This window comes from Gastrolobium bilobum, unplaced genomic scaffold (genome assembly GCF_033153095.1).
Source record: "Gastrolobium bilobum isolate Gb01-03AN ecotype WA unplaced genomic scaffold, APGP_CSIRO_Gbil_v1 utg20969, whole genome shotgun sequence".
NCBI lineage: Eukaryota > Viridiplantae > Streptophyta > Magnoliopsida > Fabales > Fabaceae > Gastrolobium > Gastrolobium bilobum.
The window spans coordinates 62,241-72,629 of NW_026895692.1; the positions used below are offsets into that span (position 1 = coordinate 62,241).

General features: G+C 32.4%; 1 protein-coding gene across 2 annotated transcripts; it reads left to right on the forward strand.

The window, feature by feature from the left end:
- The first annotated feature begins 6,570 nt into the window (after positions 1-6,570).
- Positions 6,571-9,657, forward strand: LOC133291582 (squamosa promoter-binding-like protein 13A). 2 transcript variants are annotated; one of them, XM_061489867.1, is made up of 5 exons: positions 6,571-6,708; positions 6,833-6,889; positions 7,370-7,644; positions 8,282-8,415; positions 8,923-9,657. In XM_061489867.1, the coding sequence occupies exons 3-5, from the start codon at positions 7,436-7,438 to the stop codon at positions 9,546-9,548; spliced, it is 969 nt and encodes a 322-aa protein (XP_061345851.1). In that variant the 5' UTR covers positions 6,571-6,708; positions 6,833-6,889; positions 7,370-7,435; the 3' UTR covers positions 9,549-9,657. The 2 variants fall into 2 exon arrangements, with proteins under 2 accessions (XP_061345851.1, XP_061345844.1); XM_061489860.1 differs by having other exon boundaries at positions 6,833-7,644.
- Positions 9,658-10,389: the final 732 nt, after the last annotated feature.

Consider the following 10,389-nt stretch of genomic DNA (forward strand, 5'->3'; position numbering starts at 1 on the left):
ACGGGGCGGGGCAGGCGGCTCACTTTGCCACCTATACATATAATGCGGTGAAGAGCCTATTCCGATTTTCTAGTTGAACCGGTTCTTGAAAATTGGGAAGGGGAGTAAATGCTAATTACTAAGTCAGATCACTTTAGTTGTCATATTATTTATAAGTTCATTTTTTTGATGTCAATATAGATAAATTATCTATATTGTCAATGTAGATAAGTTATCTATATTGAGCTTAAAACAATGTCGTTTTAGGGTGAAAATCAATATATTTTTGTAATTATAATTTATTTTTGAGTTGTAATAGTCTTTCTTATTATAATTTTTTAACCTCTCAACTCAAAACGATATCGTTTTGGGAGTGAATATAGATAAATTATCTACATTTATTGTAGAAACATTAAAGTCATTATTTATATGGCATTAGAGTTTCTCATATTGTAAGAGATAATTTTATCTCCTACACACACATAAAAATGTGTGAGGGTTATGTTTTCTTTTTCTCTCTATATTCTGCACATGGCTCCATATGGGCCCCACACATTTTTATATGTGTACAAAATAAAACAAAGAAAAAGTGTAAGCAATCAAGGGGTAGTAACTTCTATTACAGGGGGAAACTCTGGGCTCTTTAACCAAACAAAGGTTTTTACCCTTTTAATTTTCCTATTTGGTATTCAATTCTTGATATTTACCAATGAAGGTCTTTTAGTGCCGCGGGGGAGTCTCAACGGCACTGAGAGTAGTGACCCCACTTGGGGCACTCATATAACTTTTTTTTTAAGGTGAGTGTCGTGACCCCCCTATGGGGCACTCAAACGATTGTTATAAGTGGGACAATCTTGTTATTATAGACAGTCTCGTTACCGTAAAACTTCGGAATGCCATAACTTTTGACTCGAGTATCCAAATCCGATAATTTTTTTATTTAACATAACTTTTCGAGATCTACGTAATAACACCCCTTTTAAGAAATTTTATCTCTCACAAACATAGTTTAAACTTGTAACAGTGGTACCACAATCACAAGAAAAAGACTACGATAACATGCTGACTATGTTTGATGCCTTTGAAGTTATCATCTATCCCCGCTATGTTCCTTTTTTCCTTACTGCTAGGGTTCTGCAGTTTTTCTCCCTCAATTTCTTTGTTTTCTTTTTTTAAAAACAGAGCAGGGATAGATGATAACATGCTAGCCATGCTTGATGCCTCTAAAGCTATCCTCTATCCCTGCTCTGTTCTTTCTTTCTCTACTGCTAGGGTTTTCCATTTTTGCTCCTACTTTTTCTTAGTTTTTTTTTTTTTTTTCACAAAAACAAATTTTGAAATTAACTATTGTCTCGCACAAGTATTGCTGCAACTGTAACAAACATAAATTCAATTAATTAAAATCTTAACAAAATTGATTTGAAAATTGAGGAAGCTAAATAAATCAAGGGTTTTACCTCTTCCTGCCAAAATTTGGCAAACGTCATATGTTATTATTCTGACATATGTTTCTGGATTTAAAAACTATTGTGATTGAGGTACCAATGTTACAAATTTAAATTATGATTGTGAGAAACAAAATATGTCAAATGAGGTGTCATTACGTATATCTCGAAAAGTTATATTAAATAAAAAAAATCATCTTATTTGAATTCCTGAGTCAAAATTTCTGGTATTCCAATTTTTTTTTATAACAAGACTGCCTAGAGTAACGTGATTGTGTCACTTGGCACAATAATGTAAGTGCTCGAGAGGGGGGGTTGCAACACTCGTTTAAAAAAAAATTGTGTAAGTGCTCGAGAGGAGGTCGCGGTACTAAAAGACCCCAATTATAAATATCAAAAATTAAATACCAGATAAAAAATTTAAAAGAATAAATATTTCTTTTTGGTCAAAGAGGTTGAAACTCTACGAAGGGTTTCATTATCATTAATGGATGGCTCCGTGATTTATATATATAAAATTTGGGTAATATTACTCCCATGTAACATGAGAGTAGTTCTCTCATGTTACAGAGAGAATCCAAGTAGGGCCCGCTATTTAAAAGCAAAAAAGAAAAAGAAAAAAGAAGGGGCACGATTTTCGAAGTGAGAGAAAAGGAGATAAAATGAGAGTAGTATTTCCCATAAAACTTTTCATGCTTCTCAAATATTTAAATATTTCAAAATCAAGATTGAATATTATTACCATTTCTAGTAAAAAAATTCATACGTTTATTTATGATAATTAAATGTGAATCAAACGTATAAAAAATGATGGATATGGTGAATAAAAATGGATATACAATCCAACCACGGAACCACCCGAAAAAAAAAGGTTGATGTACATGATAGGTTATCGAACAGGGAAGGCGCTGACATACATTTGGTGAAAGGTTGTTTGGAAGGCGCATGAAATGGGAAGTTTTGTCCGTGGAATAGGAGTGTCGTAGTGGGGGGGTTGATGGAAGGGAAAACGTGGCTTGTTACGAAGACACACACACATAGATAGACACATTAGGAGTGGGGTTCCACCTTTTCTTTCGCAAGTACTTACGAGCTTGGTCCTATTGCAAATGACAACGGCAATTACAGGCGCAGCCTGCAGTGACTTTTTGGGGTTTGCAGGTTTAAAGGTCCTGTCTCTCTCTCCATTTTTATTGACAACTTTACCATTACCATTCCTTCTTATCACCACTGCACCCTCCTCACTTGTATGTATATTTGTGAATTGAAAATGATGCATTGTAACTTAGAGATTTTGTATTTGCTTGTTCTTTAAAAACAACGATGTTTCGCTTTAATTTTCTTTTAAAAAAAATATGCATGACCCGATCGGATTAACAAAAACTGATCGATTAATTGATTCTAATAAAATCCGACCAAGTCAAACTGGTTCTCACCGGGTCATATGCATGATCAGCCCGTTAGCTAACTCGAACCAATTAAGTTATTGGTTTACTGGTTTTTGGATCAGATCGAGTTTAATAACATTGGATCAAACACTCTCCTTTCACATTTTTCCACGATGCACAAACCAACATATTTGTTTTCGGATTTAATTTGTGTTCGGTTAACTCATTTAAATTCGTATGTGTTAATATTGATAAAATTTCATATACAAAAGTTTGTCTCTTGAACATGCAAATATAAATTTGATTTACATTTTTTAACAATTAAAGTTTTGACGAGTATAAATTTGTAATAGTTTTTGTAATTGCATTTTTGTTTTATTATGTCAACCCGCATAAATAACTAATAGTATCAATATTGAAAACTCATAAATTTTATTTTGAGTTATTCGTATTGTCTCATGTTGAGTTTCAAAATTTACGAGTTGTGTTTTTATCAAAAAATATTGACACTCATAAAAACTTGTGCCGTATTTGTATTTATGTTAAATTTATATCATATCGTATCAACTACTAAAAAAATTATATCATCTTGTATTTGAGTTGTCATCTTAATTTTAACACATAATCTCATCCCTTATAAATAAATAAATAGGTACACTCACAAGCATTGTTGTCAAAAACTCATGTTTTTATATTTTTACTAAGGTAATACGTATTAAAACGCAAGTAAAAACTCATCTTAATAAAAACTACGTGTAAAAGCATAAAAAAGATAGAAACACAAATTTTTACGTTTTTACTAAACCAAAAACCCGAACCAGGTCAACTTTTAACGCATGACTTGGTTTTATTTTTATTTTCAATAAAAAATAAAATAAACCTATTTTCATTTCCCTCAAATCAAATGCACAATATTTTCTTCTAACTATTTGGAAAAAAAAACCCTCATGCGAGGCCGTTGTATTTCCATTTAAATATGAAGTTTTTCATTGAATTTTGAGTAGTGACTTATGTGATAATTTTTTTACATGCATATATATATATATATATATATATATATATATATATATATATATATATATATATAATTTTGTATCTTGACCTTAAGTAGTAAGAACTTTATGTTTCGTGTCGTTTTTTCGACCCTTCTGTTTTTACGTAGAAACTCGATTTTAACAACATTGCTCACTCTGTCTCTCTCACACACACATAAAATTGTTGATTTGATTTTAGTTAAACAACCATAAAAGTGATTATAAGAGATTGCAAATTTTTTTTTTATAAATATAACCTCTCTATATATTTATTTATTTGGGTGTACATATTCATATTAAAAATATAAAGGTTTTGAATTCGTATTCAATAGCAAAATTATACTTTTTTAAAAGGGAAAAGATTATATTTACCACCAATTAAGTTTACAATTTTTTAATATCAAATCTTATCCATTGATTTTCGTCAATCTGATAGCTATAATTCATTGGGAATTAGTAATTAATTAATAATTATCATTCAATAAATTATAACCGTCAGATTGATAGAAATCAATGATTAAAATTTAATTGTAAGAAATGATAAACTTAATTGATGGTAATTATAACCTTCCTCTTTTAAATATTCATAAACTTAAAATTTATATATACTTTTAATCACTCTCGTCTTATACTAGTAGTTGTGAGCTATGATGCACAGACACTGACGGGACACGACACGACACATCGACACGTTAGTTCTAAAAAATGGCATATTTCGACACGTTGGGACACGTTTTGATATTAAATAATATTTTTAATATATATAATATAATTTATATTTAATACATATAACAGTTCATAATAAATCATATAACCAATCAAATATTCAAATTTCATAATATAAATATAAAAAAAATAATTTTTCGTATTAAGTTAATTTTTCATGTCAAATTTCGTAACAGAAAAAAATTGATATATAAATGTTTTTTTTATTTTTAATTAATAAAATAAAATTAATACTAAAAAAAAGTGTCAAAACGTATCCGAACGTTGACCACGTGTTGAAAAAAGTTAACTGCGTGTCAAAACAACGTGTCAGAACAAGTCAAAAAATTGTCCACGTGTCTCAAAGTGTCAAAACATGTCAGAGCTTGTCCGTTTCGAACACGTGTCCGACACGCCATTTTTCAAACAAGAAAAAATGCGTATCCGGGTATTGTAGGTTGTGAGAGACGGGAAGAATCTTGAATCCAAACTATTTTCAGTTTTACTGAAAACAGAAACAAATCATTTTAATAATATCGTTCTAATAACGAACAGGTTACTACAATGATGCAGTTTACTTTGACCCATAATGTTATGATGATTTAATAAATAAATGAAGAGTTTTATTAATCTCATGTTAAAGGAGATAAGTTATTTCATGTCATAGAAACAAATTTGTAGCTCCACCACCTGAAAAAAAAAAAAAAAAATGACACAATTATCGAAGAGTATGTAAGAAAAATATTGTCACATGTAACAGTTTTTCCCATAAATGAATAGGGTACACACAAATACATATATCTGCGATGCCCATTGAGCAGGATTTCACGAACAATAATGTTGCGTGTAGTGTGACCAAGAAGATTTGACAACATCTGACGAAACGCTAAGAAAGTGTTGTCTATATGCCCCAAGAATCCTCTAAGAATCACAAATACTAATTATGCAGTCCCTACAATTGCTATCAGCGTCGCAGACAGACTACACATTGAAGCAATAAGGAGTAAAAAAAATCACATGCTCGTGTTGTTTGGGCATATGAACGTTTCATGGGGACTCATGGTTGCTGTGGCTGAAATCAGCAAAGTATCTAAGCTGGAGCCCTCAAACTTTATAATGGGCCTATACTGCAAGGCCCACCAAAACAAGTCATCATTAGCCTGCTGCCAAACCCTACTCCACCATAACTATTAGACAGGACTAAACAAATTTAGAAATTCTTACTTACACTCGCCCTAATAATTCTTTTTTTAAAAAAATTATTAATAGGGAAGATTATTTTTATAATAAGAAATATCACATCAAATTTTAGTTATTAATTTATTGAAAAAAAGACTTCTTTTTTTCCAACATCCTTATTTTGGTGTCCGTACTAGTCATTGTTCTATTTTTTTTTTTTCAAAGTAGGTCTCACTCCTTTCTCTTTTTTTAGGAAAGCTCCAACGGCTCATGCAAATTTATTTGTATCTAATAATTCAAATATTTAATACATTAAAATTGTTAGATATAAATATGATCAATAATTAAGATTAAAAATATAAAATCATCACAATCCTTATTAAATTTTAATTGGTTAAGAAAAAATATTGGCAAGAATCTCTCAAATAAGTTTCTTTGTTTGTGATTTCAAATTTGAAGAGTTGTTTGCACTAAAATAAAAATAAAAATTTGAAGTGTTGTTGTTTGGCCACTGTCGCTGCAGGGGTGGTGGGCTCCGCTATAGTGTGTGTACGCTTGAAAATTTTCAATTTCCTGATTCCACTAGTAAATAAATTAAAAAAAGAAAAAAGAAACCAAAGGAAAGACATGCCATGAAATGTGAAACATAATGCCACATGCCTTGTCTTGGAGCATCCATTCTTTTGTACTTCTTTTTCCTGACTCATGAAAGTTGAAAGCAACCAACAGCCTGTCCTTTATTACCCATCCAACTTTCCTTTCTCTCTCAAGCTATACATACATATTTGGCAAAATTAAATATTAAAATATTTAGTTCAACTTGTAAGAAGGATCATATCATCCAGTCTCCTTTTGCCCTTCATTGGTCTCTCTCTCTCTCTCTCTCTTTCCTCCTTGTTGAGTATCAACTTCCAATACATTATCCATTCTCCTTTGTGCACAAATCCACAATTTCTTATTCTTTTAAGTGGCTAACAGGTATGGTTTTTGGGATTCTCTCTCACCTCTCATTTAAAAAAAAATAAAAAAATTTAAGAAATAAAAATAATAGTTTCATAATTTTACTATTCACTCCATTGGGTACTCACGAAATCCATGTCAGGCACCGAGTGGTGGGTGAAGGAAGAAGTAAGCATCCTTCTGCTACAATTGTCTGCAAGTACTCTCTTCCTTCTTTCAATGCCTATTTATTTATTTTATTTTATTTATTTTTGTGCTTGTAGCTGCTTCCTTCATTATATCCTGTTGGGTAACCTTTTAAAATTTTAGGTTCCAGTTTCCTTGGAACTCTTTGCTATTTGACTTCTGACTAGTTAAGTCTTTAATTAAGCATATTTAACCCCCTGATGCATATTTTAGTCTTCGGTTTCTACAAACTAAAGCGTTGCTCACTGCTTAATTTTTTATTGCCTTTCATGCAATTGTGAATCATAATGGAATAACATACATAAAAGTTAACCAACCAAAGTTGTACTTTGATGAAGCAGAGCTAAAAAGTGATTTATTTATTTATTTGTTGTTGTTGTCATGGACTGGAATTTGAAAGCATTTGGCAACCTAACCCAACATAGAAACATTGGATGAGTGAAGCAGATTTGGAGTTTATAAAATGAAAGGGGAATTTTCTGTTGACTTGAAGCTTGGTCAAGTGGGGAATTCTGGCACTGAATTCAATTCCAAAGAGGCTATTGGTGGAGTCTCCAAAATGGCATCCTCACCTTCAGGGTCTTATAAAAGAGCTCGAGCCATTAACAACGGAACCGTGACAGTGTCATGCCTTGTTGATGGGTGCAATTCAGATCTTACTAATTGTAGAGATTATCATAGGCGCCATAAGGTCTGTGAACTCCATTCCAAGACTCCAGAGGTCACAATTGGTGGCCTGAAGCAAAGGTTCTGCCAACAATGTAGTAGGTGTGTCTCATATCATATAATATGAGTTTGTTTTTCTTTAGTTTGAAATTAAGTTACTTATTTGTGTTCTATATTGCTTGTAATTAACTTCTCCTCTTAATTAATGTTTTTCTCCCCCCTTTTCTTTACGTTCTACTTGATAGACATCTAACTTTTGTCATTTACTTCCTTGTCTATTATTCATTTTAGCTTCACCAAGTGCTCTTGCTTGCTTTTTGCTACCCTTAGCATCTTAATTTAACTTTCATTAGAAGAGATGTAAACAAAAATCATAAACCAAAAAGAATCTCAACACATACGATACCTATTTCCACTTCAAAATTTGACCCGATCACATCAGTCTCTTCTCAAAAAAATACAAGTTTTTGGTTACTTCAGTTTACAAATAGTGCTCTATAATTCTAAATCCTTGTGTTTGTGTTTATACTCAATGAATGGTACATTCTTAAACCTGCCATATGGAGAAGCTGAAAGTATCTGAGAGTACATTGCCTGTACTTGTGATGAATCCGTAGTAAATTATTTTCACTTCCTCGTTTCATGTGCAATTTGATTTTATTTGCTTGATTCCATGTCATGTTGCCGTGATATCTTGTGAGCCTGAAGTTCCTTAAATCCTGATCTTTCCTATTTGTAGGTTCCATTCGCTGGAGCAATTTGATGAAAGAAAAAGAAGCTGCAGGAAACGTTTAGATGGACATAACCGAAGGAGAAGAAAGCCTCAACCTGAACCTCTCCCACGACCTGGTAGTTATTTGTCCAATTACCAAGGTTAGCTTCTAGTTCTAGCACATTATCTTAGTGGACCCATATGCATAGATTTGATGTATGCATTTGCTGAAGATCCCCACATTGATACAGAAATCTCATAAGAGTAAGAAATTTCATGTGAAAACCATGCACTTAGCTAGCTAGACAAGTGCGCTGCCAATGTACCTGATGACTGACTTGGTCCATTTATGTTCACGTTCATGACAATCTAGTGGCCACTAAAATAATATGTCAGTGCATAGACCAAAAAAAAAAAAAAAAGGAGTTTGGTTTTGAGAAGGGAGCCTAGATTACCGTTTATAAGAAATTATATATTGCTTACTTCATTTATACGAGTGTAACACTTTATTCTTAAGCTCATTCTTATCATTGATTCACTTGTATAAGTATTCATGCTCATGTAACTACAAAATTAGAGCCACTAAATATAAGCGGTAGCAATGACAATGTAACTTACACATGTGGAAATTGATGTTATTCTTAGAATTTTTCTTCTACTTTTCTCAGGCACCCAGTTGCTACCATTCTCAAGTCCACAAGTATATCCTTCCACTGCCATGGTGAACTCTGCTTGGAGTGGTGGACTTGTTACTTCTTGTGCAGATGCTAGGCTGCACAACCACAACCATCAGCAACAAGTGCATTTGGCTGATAAGCAAGATCTTTTTCTTGGATGTTCTCCTATCAGCTATAAAGAAGGGAAGCAACTTGCATTCTTGCATGGTGAGAATCCCTCCATGGCCACACTCAACAACCAAAACTCACCTCTTGCAGCAGCTTCTGTGTGTCAGAGGTTTCTCAGGATCAGCCCTTTGTCAGAAAGTGGTGGGGTGAGAAACAAAATGTTCTGTGATAGCTTAACAACTTCAGTCCATGAATCACCTTGTGCTCTCTCTCTTCTGTCATCATCACAGACACACACACCTGAAAATGGTTTAAACCAAATGGTGCAGCCTCACTCAATGTCCTTTATGCAGCCCTTAGGCTTGACCCTGCATGATAACAACTTAGAGTCCATGGACCGAGTCTTGGTTCCCAGTGGGGGTGACCATTGTTCCTCAATGTATAACATTGGTTCTGATGGATCACAGGGCAATGAAGCCCCTCAACTATTTCCCTTTCAATGGGAATAGAGAATTTTCTCAAAGGATTCACCTTTTGTTCATGTGAATGATTTATTTCCCCACGGACTATTTAATTATGATTTTTTTTTTTTTTTTTTCACTTTAATGAAAGTAATGGACCATCGTGAAATTTCTATCTGTGTCTTTAGGAAAGGAAAAACTAAAACAATTTTACATATGATTCGAAATGGGAATTATATAATATTACTGGAGAATTGGAGTTTTAAAAGAAACAACCGTATAATTTCTTTTAGCATATATATGATGGGGAGCTGTATAAGAAAAACCACATACTTCATCGAATAAATTGCATCCATCCTTAACAAAAGAAAGATACTTATGTTTTAGAACTTTAATTTGTTTTAAGAAAAAAACATTCTCAAGTGATGGCATTTGAAATACCATGTTTCAATAGAATTCGGTTAAGATTTGTTGAAGAGCTTAAGTAATGGGAAATAATAACTAACTTTATTTTTTTTTTTTGGTTGAAAGCTCTCAGAAAGTTATGAGAAAATTCATTATTCTGTCAAGATAAACTAATCCAATTATGCTTTTCATCGCTGTTTTAAAACTCGGACCGGTCGAGGTACTAGGTACTGGTTCAACTGGGTTCAACCGAATTTACTGTTCACATATTAAAAATATAAAAATATTACTTATATTAATAAAAATTCACATAAGAAAATTATCAGTGAGCTTTAAAAAATAAATTGATTTTCAATGATAGCAAATATTATATACTTCTAAGCTTCTAGCTCTAGACCATATCCTAATATTGGATTAAAATTGCAATATAAATGCACCTTTTGTGCTTGACATGATACAGATAAATTAAATCATGATAACAAAT

Bases quoted from the DNA above. Each gene is read 5' to 3' on its own strand.
- LOC133291582 (XM_061489860.1), top strand. From the start codon at position 7,340: ATGAAAGGGGAATTTTCTGTTGACTTGAAGCTTGGTCAAGTGGGGAAT. The intron at 7,645-8,281 runs GTGTGTCTCATA...TCCTATTTGTAG, and splicing joins TTCTGCCAACAATGTAGTAG to GTTCCATTCGCTGGAGCAAT. The intron at 8,416-8,922 runs GTTAGCTTCTAG...TACTTTTCTCAG, and splicing joins TTATTTGTCCAATTACCAAG to GCACCCAGTTGCTACCATTC.